The sequence below is a fragment of the Spodoptera frugiperda genome, chromosome 25 (assembly GCF_023101765.2).
Source record: "Spodoptera frugiperda isolate SF20-4 chromosome 25, AGI-APGP_CSIRO_Sfru_2.0, whole genome shotgun sequence".
Taxonomy (NCBI): domain Eukaryota; kingdom Metazoa; phylum Arthropoda; class Insecta; order Lepidoptera; family Noctuidae; genus Spodoptera; species Spodoptera frugiperda.
The window spans coordinates 9,518,906-9,534,236 of record NC_064236.1 but is presented as its reverse complement, the minus strand read 5'-3'; the positions used below and the strand labels follow the sequence as shown (position 1 = coordinate 9,534,236).

At 36.4% G+C, this 15,331-nt stretch overlaps 1 protein-coding gene and 1 long non-coding RNA gene across 2 annotated transcripts; both read right to left on the bottom strand.

Annotated features, from left to right (window-relative positions):
• Window positions 1-5,738: 5,738 nt before the first annotated feature.
• Window positions 5,739-7,936, bottom strand: LOC118282085 (uncharacterized). The gene is made up of 3 exons (XR_004784274.2): window positions 7,792-7,936; window positions 7,162-7,329; window positions 5,739-5,973 (listed from the first exon to the last, which is right to left on the bottom strand). It is a non-coding gene; the product is annotated as an uncharacterized LOC118282085 (long non-coding RNA).
• Window positions 7,937-11,980: 4,044 nt separating this feature from the next.
• Window positions 11,981-15,111, bottom strand: LOC118263282 (Y-box factor homolog). Its single transcript, XM_035575173.2, has 5 exons — window positions 14,884-15,111; window positions 13,470-13,533; window positions 13,168-13,383; window positions 12,944-13,087; window positions 11,981-12,829 (listed from the first exon to the last, which is right to left on the bottom strand). The coding sequence occupies exons 1-5, from the start codon at window positions 14,996-14,998 to the stop codon at window positions 12,544-12,546; spliced, it is 825 nt and encodes a 274-aa protein (XP_035431066.1). The 5' UTR covers window positions 14,999-15,111; the 3' UTR covers window positions 11,981-12,543.
• Between the last annotated feature and the right edge of the window lie 220 nt (window positions 15,112-15,331).

Here is a 15,331-nt window from a genome sequence, read left to right as displayed (position 1 = left end):
TAAAAAAAATATAGGTACTGATAACAAAAATGTTGGATGCGGATATTGTAACATCACGTGGAATCAATTGAGGTCGCTATTTATTAATACCCGCTTTTGCAAGGTGTTAAACTGACGTCCACTTTAAAGATAGGCCTCCACCCGATTCCCCACGGTCAACTACTTGCATCCAGCATCAATTATAATAAAGTACCTAGATATTTAAAATAATGTGTATTATTAAATATGTGTAGTAACTTCACTAGGATACTTAAGAAAGAGATTGAACTTAACTTAATAAATTATTACTTAAATACTTACTTATGCTGATAATGCATCACAATTTTATCATATTTAAGTTGAACTGATACATACTTAGGTACGTTCTATACCAAATTCTTATACAATCAATTATTGTAATCAAGCTAAACCTGTTTGTAAATAATATAAAATTGAGCTACTAGAGATATTTTTTTACACATGGGGCTTAGGTATGTTACATCCACATCACCGTTCGTTATATTCGGCTGATAGTCGCAGTGACAGGCAGTGGACCGTGGACAGGATACCCCATTTTACCAGTTATATTACGTGTTCCAAGTTAACAATACACAACCTTCTATCTATAAATATTTACTAACTGTTCATAGTTTTTATAAAAGTTAACTTTCTTTGACTTTGAATTCATTATACCTACCTATGTATTACCGTGGTATTACCTTTAATGTGATGAATAAAAGATTTAACGTCATCGCTACTTTGTTTTTTTATGGAAAACGCGGAAACGAGCAGTCGTAGGTATCACCTGATAGTAAGCAATTGCCGTAGCCCATGGACACTTGAAATAGAGGCGTTACAAGTGCGTTGCCGGCCTTTTGGGGGTTAGGAATTTAAGGGTTGTTGGGGAATCGGGGATTGGAACGATTGGGAAGGGGGGAATTGGGCCTCCGGTAACCTCACTCACACAACGAAACACAACGCAAGCGTTGTTTCACGTCGGGTTTCGGTGAAGTCGCGGTATCACTCCGGTCGAGCTAGCAGCTAGCCCATTCGTGCCGAAGCATGGCTCTCCCACACTTGTTGTTCTTGTTTAAAGAAACAAATGCGTCTAATAAAATCTTATGTAACAAAGTCAACTACTTAGGTACCTAAATCCATATGCTTATTAACATAACGCCTGCTAAACCAAATGGGAAGACGAAGTCATAGCGCAGCTACATTTCAACAGTCGACAGTTATGTACATGTTTATGTAAAAACCAAAAACCTAAATAATTTTATGAAACAGTCACACTTACTACTAATGACTGAATAGTTCGATAAAAATGATGAATATATTTAGTCATCAATTAGTTAACGTTTTAATTTTCCGTAATTCGTAATCGGAAAATTGCAAATGCTGGTAAATACCTATAAATACCTAGACCACAGAATATTTCCTACACTCTAGAGCTCGATAATTTACCTATACCGACTTTTAACCTTCAAAAAGAAGCAAAGTGCCATATACTGGGCACAATTCCAGACTCCGTGCTATACTACGAAATTTTCGAAAAGCCCAGTAATATTCTGCCCGACCCGGGAATCTAACCCCAGACCCCTTGGCGACCACTCGACCAACGACGCAGAAAGAGGCATTTTTAGAGTGAATATTTTTTAGTAAGAAGTTTTTTTTTTCAAATATCTTCTATACTTATAATAAATCTGTAGAGAGGTCAATTCTGTACATGAAACATATTTCCAAAATAACTATCAGCGGGTGATTAGTGATCGATACTGACGCCAAAAATGCAATCAGAAAATTTTTTGTCTGTCTGTCTGTCTGTATGTTCTTTATAGAAACAAAAACCACTCGACAGATTTCAACGAAACTTGGTACAATTGTTCTTCATACTCCTGGGCAGGTTATAGTATACTTTTCATCACGCTACGATCAATGGGAGCAGAGCAGTGAAGGGAAATGTTGGGAAAACAGGAGAACTTACTCCATTTTTTAAGCTTCCGTCGCGTGTACAGCCTTAATGGTTAAAGCAACACAGAATTCATGTACGACGAAAATGTTCTCCTTAAAATTGTTTAAAAAATATTCCACAACAGCAAATGTCTATCTTTTATGGTTGACTCACAATAACACGTATAACTCCCGATAGCTTAGCAGTCTGGAGCTTTCTGATTATATTTGTCTACTCTTACGTTTATAACACTCTCATTCATTTATTCATTCATTCATTCATTCATATTATAAGAAATCTGTAGAAGGGTCAATTCTGGACATTGAAAATATTGAAAGAATAAATAGCAGGGGGTGTTACTGGATCCATACCAAACCCAAATTTGTGATTAAAAAATTTTTTGTCTGTCTGTCTGTATGTTCAGGCATCACGTGAAAACTAACAGTTTGATTTCGATAAAACTTGGTATAATTATTCAATAATCTCCAAAATTATTATTTTATTTAAACTATTCTTTGTATTTGAAATTATAAAAATAATTTTTTCTTTAATATTAATAATAAATTCATTATTTATATTATTTATTAATAATCCAATATCAATAGGATTATTAATTTTAATACACCTTATTATCCTAGGCATAAAATATAATACTCTTTATTCTGGAAAAATACGTAGAAAAAAAACTTTATTTTTCAGTTTTATTCTACAGAACGCAACTCAACAGCAGTAACTCAATCGAGGGATCTCCTTAATTATTATGGGCCTAGCCGTATTTGGGTCTAATAGATATTTATAAGATGTCTTTGTCAGAGTTATTTAAAATGGAGTAATAAAACTTCCACGCGAAAACCGACCTCCGCGCGGACGGAGTCGCGGGCGGATGCTAGTTATTAATATTTATGTAACCACATACACGTGCTAGTCACCTTAGAGATAACTTTCTTGAGATTAAAATGATGAAATGCATATCTATCTACTTATGTCTTTTGAAGTCGACGTATTTGGCTGATAGCCCAACTGGCATTGCTTAAAACACATTGCATATTGATATAAGTGGATACGCACTTATAGATATAAAGTGTAATCTTTAAAGCTATGGACTAAATAGATTCGTAAATTCATGGGCACCCGTCCATCAAACCATATCAATGAAATTGTAAATGAAGTGCCATTGTATGTACCTAAGTACACATGTACAAATTGTACAATAGCCTACGCGTGTTGAAAAGAATCTTTGAAAAGTCTGTTTTTTCTGTTATCAAATTATTGGATTAATTGACTGCGTACCTTACTATAGTTTTTAACGTTGACTTCTCATCTGATTAGTAACCTCTGCAAATACCTATAGGTATACTAAAATGCTGGATTCATACACGTTTCCGGGATAAAAATTGGCTATGTTATTCTCGATGATTTATAAGTAGGTATCTATATGTGACCTAGATATTTGTAGCTCCAATTCCAATCCGTTCAGTAGATAGCTACTTACTTACTTTTTGTGCTAAAGAGTAACCAACTTCGGTAACATCCATACCAATATTTGCAAAATTAAATTATATATTTTGTTGGAAGGTACCTACACCGGCTGTAGAGAGTATGCACTAGGTAATGTGTAATGTCCTGTGAAACGTCTGTATTTTAATTAGAGGAAGATAGATTGCGCTGACAGTACCCACTTATAGTTTTCAGTTTATCATTAGACTTTCCTACTGCTACTGCTACTACTAAGCATTTAATAATACAAGAACTTGCTTGATCCGAGGACGCTCGATCTTCGCGAGCAAACCACTCAACTAGGCTGCAGTTGCAGAAAATTCAAAAAATCAGAATTTCATAAAGTGTATACTTAAACTTCTATTCTGTGATGACACCCTAACAGAGGTTCTTTCTACAAGGGGTGACATTATCTGCATCTATTAAATAGCTATCGAGTAACAAACTAATCCAATAAAATTGATTATTTTTACTTAAAGGTAATTAGGTAGTCATTTCGTTATATTATTAGGTAAGTACCGACATACCCAGTTTAATATTAAAATAGTAGAATATAGGCACTTAGGTAGGTGTAGACTTACCCTGCTCTTATGTAGGTCGTATGTCGTGTAGATGATCTGATGACTTCCAGATGGACCATTTGGAAATAACCCGTACCTACCTAGCGGGTCTCTGTGATCTTAACCCTTCAACTATCTCCACTACACACAATTGACGTGATTTGTTAAATCACGTTAATTCGTCTTGGAATTACGTTGTCAATATAATCGGTCGAAAAATTCACATTATCTACTAGTTACCTAGGTATATTTTACAGATTTCTTCTCTTTGCACTTAGAGACGCACTTTGTTCAACGCCTAAAAGGACGAATAGTTTAAACTATAAGTAGGTACCTATCTACGTATTCCTCTGTAACATGATAGCCAGTTGACCGCAGCTTGAAGCCATATCGGTACCTACAGCTCCAAAGTAAAGCATTGTCTCATAGAATCGCTCATAGCAATTTGAGCAACATTGTCTGTCTACTCATGATTTCGCTTGCAGCTTTCGTCGCTGATTTTCAACATGATCTTCGCTGATTTTCAACATGATGATAACAAATAGCGTGCAAAGTGCTGTCTAGTGCATACAAGGTTATAACGTATGATTTGAGTACACTAGAAGAATTTTTAGTAAGTACAAATAAATTCATCGAAACGGAGTTTCGTTGAAAAATCTTTTTTTGTGTCGAATTTAAGAAATAATTTGCAAAGTGCTATACCATTTTATAATCCTTATTAAATGCGTCAACTTTGGTGAAATTTGCCACTACTAGCGCCATACATAATTTATTCAATACAGTCACTTAAAGTAAGATGAACATTTTATTCAGAGTACATAAACGTAAACATTGTTAGTTTTAGAGTAACCAATTACACTAAAACTAACAATGTTTTCCAATCTAAAGCAGTTGGCTAAGAATTTATGATTCCATATTACTGGAGCACTATTCAGGATAATGTAAGTTAGACTGCAGACGAAAAAATAAAGATTTGTAGCAACAAGAGTCAAAAGACTGGCACAGGGTGTACTTTTTCGTGGATAACACATAAGTCACTGTAATTTAAAAACTGTAGGACTTAGATTTTTTTTTATATTTTTCTGATAACATTTGAAACCTTGCCGATCATCTGGTGCCTGTTGGACATCGACTTCAGGGACACCCTGTATATATAAGTACTTATAGCCTATAATATAGGCTATAGCCTATAGGCATATATAGGCACTATAGGCTATAAGTACCTATAAGTATAGGCTATAAGCGCAGTGATCAATACCTAGGTATATATCACTGCGCTCCGTAATAATTTAACAACATCTTTTATTTATTATAAATAGATACTTAGCAAAAGCATATAACAAACATATTATATAATTACGTTATAAACCAGGGTGGAAATTTTGTCCGATGTGAGCACAAAATGGCTCAATGTCAAAAATCTTATTTTCGTCTAGTTACACGTGACGCCATCTAGCGACCGAACTAGTAATTATTATGTCTTGTGGTCAATACGGCAACTTCCTTTATCTCTGTTTAGCAGATGTTTTATATATTCTTGTGGATTAAATATACAAGAAATAATCCTGAGGCTTAAAAAAATTGGTAATGTTAAGTATAATATCTAGTTTGTTAGACATAATCAGATGGAGTTAGACATAGATTTAATTGGCTCTGTGTTACCTTTTTTGCAACCCCTCTCCCTTGATGAAGTACTTAATCTACATACTCCTAGGGATATTACTAATAATGTTAAGAAAATAAAATCTAGATTAACTTTTTGTAGTGTTCTGTGTTTGTTCTGGCATTATTAAATCAAATCAAACAGACATCTAATTAATTCAAAGAATATTTCAGTATCTTAATAAACAGTATTGTATTTCGATTAGACCAACTAAGACAGAACAGGCTAAGGAACTAAGGCAGCTTAAACTAAAACTGATACCACTTGCTGAGCTGGTGCTGTTAATAAATAAATATTATTGGACATCCTCAGCATCCCCTTTCCTGAAAAATATAATTTGATAGTGAATACTGGTGAGAAACATGATGATTATGTCTCAAGGATAACAATAAAAGGTACTCGCGCAAATATACTGCTGCATTTAGAAGACTTGCTTCTGTGCCCTAGACAATATCAAATGCAATTGGGAGTACTCATGATAATTTATTTGATGAAATCCCTACCCTTAAGGATACTGATTAACCAGGACAATAAATAAGAAGGCAATGGAATGGAAGCATGAATAACAAGGTCCATTGCAAATTACAATATGTTGCTATCAATGATAGGAGATAAAAAAGATTTGTGATAGGCTATATCTATCTTTTTAACTGTTGATTTTCAACAGACTAATAAGAGCAAAAGGTTTTTCAACTGACTATATTTTTATTACACCTTTTTTATGAATTAAGCCGATAATCGAGCAGACGTATTACCTGATGGTAAGCAATCGCCGCTGCCCATAGACACTTGAAACACCAGAGGCATTACAAGTGCATTGCCAGCTTTTTGGGAGTTAGGAATTTAAGGGTTGTTGTTTGGGAATCGGGGATGGGGAAGATTGGGAAGGGGGGAATTGGGCCTCCGGTAACCTCACTCACACAACGAAACACAACGCAAGCGTTGTTTCACGTCGGTTTTCTGTGAGGCCGTGGTATCACTCCGGTCGAACCGGCCCATTCATGCCGAAGCATGGCTCTCCCACACTTTTTGTAATACCTCTTATAGTAAACAATTGAAGAAGTTAATTGGAAAACATTATCATCATAAGAATAAGTAATTTCATTAATATTATATGTATTCTTCTTTAACCACAGGTCCACAGACACATTACAGTATGGATGCATTGAGTGGGGCTCTGGATGACCCAGTGGACTGGGCTGTTAGTGGTTTCAGAGAAGACAATAGCACAGTGACTACATGCTGCAATGCAACTTGCACAGTGAGGGAGATGCATGTCTTCCTAAGGATGTGCCATACCAAGTGTCACACCATGGGTTCAGGGCAGGTCTAGTAGAGGACCCGGTGCCCTTTACAGACGCAGGGGGTGGCCGCCAGATTGATTTAGTGAAGTAAAAATTGCACACCCTTTGTCTAGTCTAGTCCAGAAAGCTAGGCGAATTTAGAAGGTTTCCAACCATAGTCAAAAACAAAGTCCAAGACACATAATGATTTGTAAATAGACCACCCACCATTGATTGCTAATAGTTGTATTTTCAATTCATATATGCAGTTATAAAAGTGTTATTTTAATAAAGGAACAACAATAAACTTCTGTGTTTTCTTCCCTATGCTTCAACTACATAGGTTGTCCTAATATTGTGGATATGCAGAACCATACTTGTAGGTAGCATCGAAATCTGCAAGAAAAACAATTTATTAACACTCACATTTTTGGTATTGTTAGGTAATAGCTACATTGCAACAAACTTTTAAACAAAATTATATAAAACATTATCTTTTAGTGTAAATATTCAACTAAATATTATAAACACCTCTGACAGAGGTGTAAATCAGAAGATATTATAAGAGGAAAACAAAAAAACTATAGTTCCCACTTCCGTCGGTGAATTTAATGCGGGAGACAGAATGAAGGCACAGAAGAGATGTCAAGCAAGCACTACGGAATGTTGAATCAGAACTGTGTCCGATTCCTATGTGTGAGCTGTTATACTTGCTTCGAATAGGTAATAGGTTTGGCAAAACACGGACAGATTTGCTATAGATTCATGTTCACCGGTTATGATGGTAGATCTCTAGGTTTAATTATAAGAATTCATACTTGAGATGGAACTGGTGGAGATAGTGAGCTATGTACCTACCAGTAAATACACATTCATAAGCCATTATATTTACATCATACTTTAATGCAATAAGTTTAAAAAAGAAATATTACTCAGAAAATAATAAGAAAAGACACTCAAGTGTCGATTCTATTGATGTTGTTGATGTTGACAGCTTGACAGATGACAGTCAAAACATAACTTGACGTAATCACGTAACGCTTCACATAAATGTATCGAATAGAAATCGATCTGAAATCTATAACCCAAAATACATTTCTAACAAATACAAAATGAAATATTGTGAATTGCCATTAAAAGTTCAATAAAATTTTATCGATTTGTTGCGTCTCCTTACTTACCTTGAAATAACAAAAAAATGTTGGAATATTATTTTATTTATTTATATAAGACTGCTATTATACTATTAAAAAAGTCGATATCTATAATAGTGCTGCCACCTCCTACACAGCTTAACAACAAAACCGAAAGAGGACTGTTTTTATAGTTTCGCCCGTAAGATGACGCTAGTTTAGCATTTTCAGTCACTCGGATTAGTGGCAAAGCCTCTATAGTTAGATTAGTCCATTACGCAGACAATTTTATGCACAGAAATTATGGGTACCTACATACACCTTTTTTTCCTCAGGAAGGCAAATTTGCTTTCCGAGGCACGGGAGACTAATAATATTCATTTAACATAAAATCCATTTACATCCACTTTTTGCTCGTCGTTGCTTGGGTGGCCTCTCAAGATGCATGTTTGAAACCTAGCAAGTACCAATATGACTTTTTCAGAGTTAGATAGGTGCACCTACCTATTTTCTAAGCACATTTAGAGTACAATGAAGGAAAATACTGTGAAGAACCCAGGGCTTAACTATAATTATTACTAGGTAATCTAACTATCTTGAAATCGCCAACGGTGGGTGTTCAAGGGTGATGATAAATGATCAAACATTGGGTGACAACAGAGACCTTTGTTCAACAGTTGACACCTTAAAAGCTGTTGATGATTGATCCGCGAAACGTTAAACATCAGCCAGTCACCCAGCTACTGTGTCAACCGTACCTGCAGTTTACAGTCCGTCAATAGCATATTTTGATGTACCTACTACATTAGACCCGGTCTCCACTTCCTACTGAAGACAAGAGTAAAGTTTTTGAGGTTTAATAGAACCTACTGCTTTAACTTTAATACCTATTTTAAATCTAGAAACATCATTATTGAAGGAAAATATTACGTTCTCGATTTCTCGTAGACTTCATTACATACTGCAGTTGAGCTGGTACTGGCTAGCAACAAAATTACTATCTATATAGCATTGGCATTATTCGAGTAGGTAGGTAGTTGCGATATAGTTAAAGTTGTATTGAGCGAAACGTAATCAAGTATGTGTAAGGCCCGACGCTCATTATCGGCATCGGCACGACTGAGGATTTTAGGTGGCAAATAGCAATAGGTATACATTAACATAATGACAATAAAGTTGAAATTTCCATTATATAAATGGTCGTAATAACAAAAATACCGCTTCGGTATGCTTGAAGCTGCTGTATCGGCGGCCTTAATAATGCTTGGGATGCTTCGGCATCCTTCGGTACGCCACCGCGAGGAGACGCCGAGGACGGTGCGGCATGCAAAAGGGCGCCTCGTCATCCCTAAGAACTTTGCAGCATGCCAAAGCATAGTTTCCGACAGTGTGCGTTTGCATGTAGGATGCCGAAGGATCCTGTGCCGATGCCAATAAATGGGCGCCGACCCTAAAGGAATCTACAAATGTTATTTCTGAAAATCAAAACTGTATCGTACGACACTTACGATATTACCTTATTAAGGAAATGAAAAAAAGATAATTTATGTTAATAAATAAAAATAATTAATTACGATTAAAATATAGACATGTTTAACATAGTATACCTACACAAGACAGATAGATAGCTACCTACCTAATAAATATTACCGCGTCCTCATCTACCGCCTGATGCAGGTGCTTGCCGGACATAGGAGCTTTGGTAGGTTCCTGTTTCTGATAGGGCAGGAGGAAGCACCCGTGTGTCATCACTGCGAGGACCGCCAGGACACGCGTCCGTCTCTGGTTCAGGCCATGGTGCAGAGCGAGAGGCACTGGGATGCCATTCGCGTCCATGCGTGCCTCAAAGAGCCACCAAACCACCACCGATGAGGCCCAGTAGCCGTAGTAGGCTGATGCCTGATCTGACTACCTTACCTGGCACTAGCTACCGGGACTCCGGCTCAAAGAGCAGGAGTGGGAACGGGGGTGTTTTATTCAGTAAGAGTCTGACACTTCCTCTCGCCGCACCCTAGCCAGCCAGAAAATCTACATGGGAGTCACATAGTCACATCACCAAATACCTCCATTGTATCTACATAATAACTGAGTACCTATCACATTTTACGAGAGCATTAAGGTTTATTACGGAATTGATCACCTTCAGGTAAGTAGGCAAGTACCTGAATATGTATGTGGAGGCAGCAAATGCAACGGGCTCCGCGCCCAACATCTGCGCCCAAATTAACAAAACACCGACTTCAAAACCCATAAACTAAAAATAAAACCTTAACAAAAAAAGAACTGTTATTCATTATAGGTACCCACCAGCGCTGTGACTTGCAACCTTAATCAGATCATCTGATTATAATTTGCTATTGGACAACATTTTTGGATTAATACCTATCAAAATAAATTTTTTTTTTTAAATCCTGGTGGCCTGGAAACTACTTACACCGGCGATGCAATGGTGCTGAACATCTGAACCTTTAAATAGAACACAAATTGGTGTCATCCCGTCAGTGAGTGGAACAATTTATTCAATTGGATGCACTTTGTTATTGCCTTGAATTGAATCAACCAGGCCTCTTGCAATGTGAATCAGTGTTCTAAAAACTTCTCATGTTCCAGTACAGTATCTGCTCGAAAATGTCTGTCTGCCTTTAGAATACTTCCACCGACTGCCGAGACGACGAGACGTTACAGCACGATTTTTTCAACATTTACAGTGTGCTTTTGATGTAAACCCTAAGATTTATCAAGTTAATGGTGGTAAAACTTGAAATCTCATAATTCCTCGGCATTTAACCGATAAGAGATAGGAAATCTTAGGTTTCACTGGAAATCCTTAGAATTTACCGTAATTCGTGCTTTTACAGCAACATATATGTATCTAGATGGACTAGGTCATCAGGTCACGCAAAACCTTAAAAAAAGCAGTGAACTTATTACTACAATGCACTTTCCGTCAATTAGTGTCCTTCAAAATAAAAGGACGTAGGTAAACAAAAAAGGACATTGTAAAAACGGTAACATTCATCATAAAATTATACCGAAATTATAAAAAAAATTTAAATAGTAATAAACATATCACTTATCTATCGAGAAGTAATTACTTAATTTTATTGGTTTTCAACCAAACAAATTGCCGCCATATTTTAAGTGTTAACACAGTGCGAACTCTTTTTTCTTTTCCTATTCTTACTAAAGTACTACAATCTTTTAGACGAAAAAAAAATGAAAAAAATATTGACAACCCTATTTGCCCCACCCCCAGTCGAACATAGAAAAAAAATTAGGTCAGTCAGCTTCTAAACTTCTAATGCTTGAAGAAATACGTTCTTTAGGTCAGAAGGTATCGATTTATTGAACGCAAAGTGTCTGCTTGGAAAGTTACTAACACATAAGTAGGTAGATACTTCATAAAGCTACCTTGAACACAAGGCAATGATAAATCAATAAGTGTAATTTATTAAAGCACATTGACGTTATATTTATTCTAAAGTAGAACAGCTCATAGTTTATCGATTTAATAAATCTTATTTTATTATAAGTATTTCCTATAGATAATTTGGTAGGTACAGACACATAGGGTGCTACCAATGCACGAAAATATTGATGTTTCCCTACCATTGTAGTGACACTTTGACGAGATCCTATGATCTCCATCTCTTGATATAAGATCAACGGATGAATTATAAGCAGTTGTTATTTTTATTGTTTTAATTTTAAAATCGATCAAACGAAAAATTATGAATCAGTCAGTCATGAAAAAAGAATTAGCGAAATTGGTTCAGATATTCGAGATTTGCGCTTTGCAACACATTTAGCGATTCACTTTCATATTATAGCAAGATGGTATAATATTTTGAACCACATTTTGTGAACACAAATTATTACATTGGATAAAAGGTATAAGCAAGAAAAAAAAAATATTCACACTGGTAAAAAGAAGTTTTTATTTCTGAGAGTGTTGTTTACAGTACCTACTAGAAATTTAATTACAAATTAATAATTAAAACATACATTCATATAAATTTATAGTAAAATAATCATCATTCTTTTAAAATACACAAATTAATTGGGGCGTAGGAACCTGCATATTATTAATTTTTTTTAAACCATAAATTGCACAATTAAAATCTTGGATATCCAAAACTTGTATAAGTTATTAGTTAAAAAATACAATTCACATTCATTTTGTAGGAACAACCAATAAAACTCATAAAACAATACATTATTTAGAATAATCAAAATATCACATTTTTGATCTATGATACTATGCAGTTCCATTTAAATCCTCCCCTAACATTACATATCAATCAATGAAGATGACAAAAGTGCAGACTTTCTTAAGTTGTAAATAGCTTCTGCAACAACAATAAAACAAAACACTCTTCAGTTGTACAGACAAGACAAAGTTGTGATGGATATGTGGCACAGCTAGAATTAATATGCACTACTAAGGGGTGTGCCACACTGTGCAGCTGCCGGGTGTTTAGGCCTGGCTCTCATTGGTAGTGGTCTCAATGGTAGTACCAGCAGGCTTGGTGGTAGATTTCGGCTTGGCCTGTTGCTGTTGCGTTGGCGACGCAGCGGTGGCTGGGGCCTCTGCCTCCTGACCATTTTGACGTGGTGCTTGGTTAGGCTGACCACCAGCTTGGGGCTGGCCCTGTCCTTGGCCCGGTTGGAAGTTGCGTGGACGAGCGCGACGGTATCCTCCGCGATTCATGGGCCCTGGACCGCCACCACGGCGTCCACCACGGAAGTTGCGGCGGAAGTAGCTGTAAAATTGTTTCATTGTAATAAATCGCAAATTAAATACATATGTACTTACATGTCCAGTTTACATCAACAATTTTGCTATTAATTTACTCATTGCTTGTTCTGCCACTAACCTGCGCTGTGGTGGTGCTCCGCCTCCCTCCTGACCTTCATCCCCCTGTGCACCCCCCTGGTTGGTCGGGGGCCCACGACGTCCCATTCCACCTCTACGTGGAGCGCCTTCCCCGCCACGTCCGCCACCTTGACGGGGGTAATATCTGAAAATTGTCTTTACTTAAAAAAGCAATTCTTTAAAGTAGGTAATAGATGTGCAAATTAATAATAATCATTGACTTACTGGCGATGGAAGCCGCGGCGTTTGTCAGCTGCATAGGGCGAGCCCTTTACCGGCTCACCACCGGGACCAGTTACTCCGGCTGCTTCATAGCCTTTCTCCCCGGCAACCACGGCAAACTCCACCGCCTCCCCGTCGCCGACCGAGCGCACAGCCTTGCGAGGGTTGTTCCGGGCGATTGCAGTTTGATGCACAAACACATCCTCCTTGGTGTCATTCCTAACAAAAAATAACATACCAGTTTCAGAAATCAAGCTAAAAGAAACATTTTTAATTTCAAAGCCTAGATTTGGAGTAACACAAACCTGTTGATGAAACCATATCCACTCTTGACATTAAACCATTTGACGGTTCCCGAAACTTTCTCAGCTGAAAAAAAAAGAGCATTTCATTTCAACAATTATTATTATGATCTATGCAACTACATCTCTATTACTTATTGTAAAGGGAGACTCATCGGCGTATGTCCACTCTATAGGTGTATAACTTTGTAAATTAATTGATAAGATGCATTGGCATAATATCAAGCACCAATGTAAGTTAAATATTTCTTTCTTCAGCAGATTCTGTTACAACAACAAGAGGAATAACACTCAATAAAATGTTGTTGTTTATTTCTTGTATTTTAGTACATATTAGAATGAACCAAACTTCAATGGCTTCCAACTATGACGTTTATAAATTGAATTGCTTTTTAATTTAAAATTAATTATCCCAAAGCACCCTATGATAACATATAATGCATTATGATCATTATTGTACCATTGTCAACTAACATGTAATGATACTAAGTTATAAATTGTATAACTATCTAATATAGACAAAGTTCCGATTACAAAATAGATTTCGGAGTGAAAATAAAAATAATTCAGCAACTCTCTCTATATTACATATAAGAAATTAAAGCTGTTTTGTTAGATTACTCTAATGCAAGTGATATTTTTTTGTATATGTACCTGTATTATCTACTTGCATTACTAAGATGCATTAGAAGACTAATTCATATCTTTGTCCCATAGGTAAAGGTCAGTGTTTCTGGTTACAGACAACACTGCCTTATTTAGTTAGTTTAGTAGTGTTACTATTTAGGTAATGAGACAAACGTGCGCTTTGTAATGTGCACCGTTGGACGCAATAAGAAATATTTATATAGACATATGAATAAGTAAATACTCTTCAAAACTACCTTATAAATGCACGGTAGACTAATTCGTACTAATTACTTTATCAATCAATGGTGATTTGATGAAGTACATTTATTTAATCATTACGCACATTCGCAACTAAATGATATGAAAAGAAAATACTAGAGCAAAGCATAAATGGTTACATAGAAACAACAACCAGACAAAAAAAGCGTGGTTGAAACATTAATTCCATACAAAATGGCTCCGGCCCGGTCCAGGACGCCACGCCGCCCTCCATTCCGTGGCGAAGGCGATATTATTGATTCGTTGATCGTAACTCAGATAGGTAGGTATACCGTACTAGCGGGGTCAACACACGATCAATAACGCCGCCGACTAGAATGTCTATTTACGTTTACCTACAGAAAATCCTCCCAAAAATGTTTATTTATAGCGCTCCAGTTTCATATTTAGGCATAATGCATAGGTAATTTCCTTAAAATATACAAGATTCAACAATTTATTAAACATGTGCTTTTGGTGAATTTGATGCCGGGGCACGCAAAAACTAAGATGGCGTAGCGACACTTACCAATGACCTGCTTTTGTTTAGCCGCTTTAGCTTGTTGCGGTTGCTGTGGGGGTTGTTGCTCTTGTTGCTGCTGCTGTTGGGGCTGCGGCTGCGGCGCCTTTTCGGTATCAGCCATGGTGTAATTGGCGAACGGCGATGGTGGCTAGATGGTAAATTCCTCCACGACCTCTCCTCGATGTTCACCGGTCTTAGTCGTCGTTACAATTGACTATCTGTGAAGTCAGGTTAGAGTTGAGAAAACATATTTTTTATCGATAATGTCAATAGGTTTTATGTTACACTATGCAAAGCTCATAGATAAAAAATGTATACAAATAATAATTAATTTTTTATAGTAATAAAATAAGTTGCAAAAAATAATAATAACGGGAAATACGAACAAACTGTTTTTACAAGCGTTTTTAATGATAAACAAAAATTGTAGTGCGTGATATTGCAACATTATTAT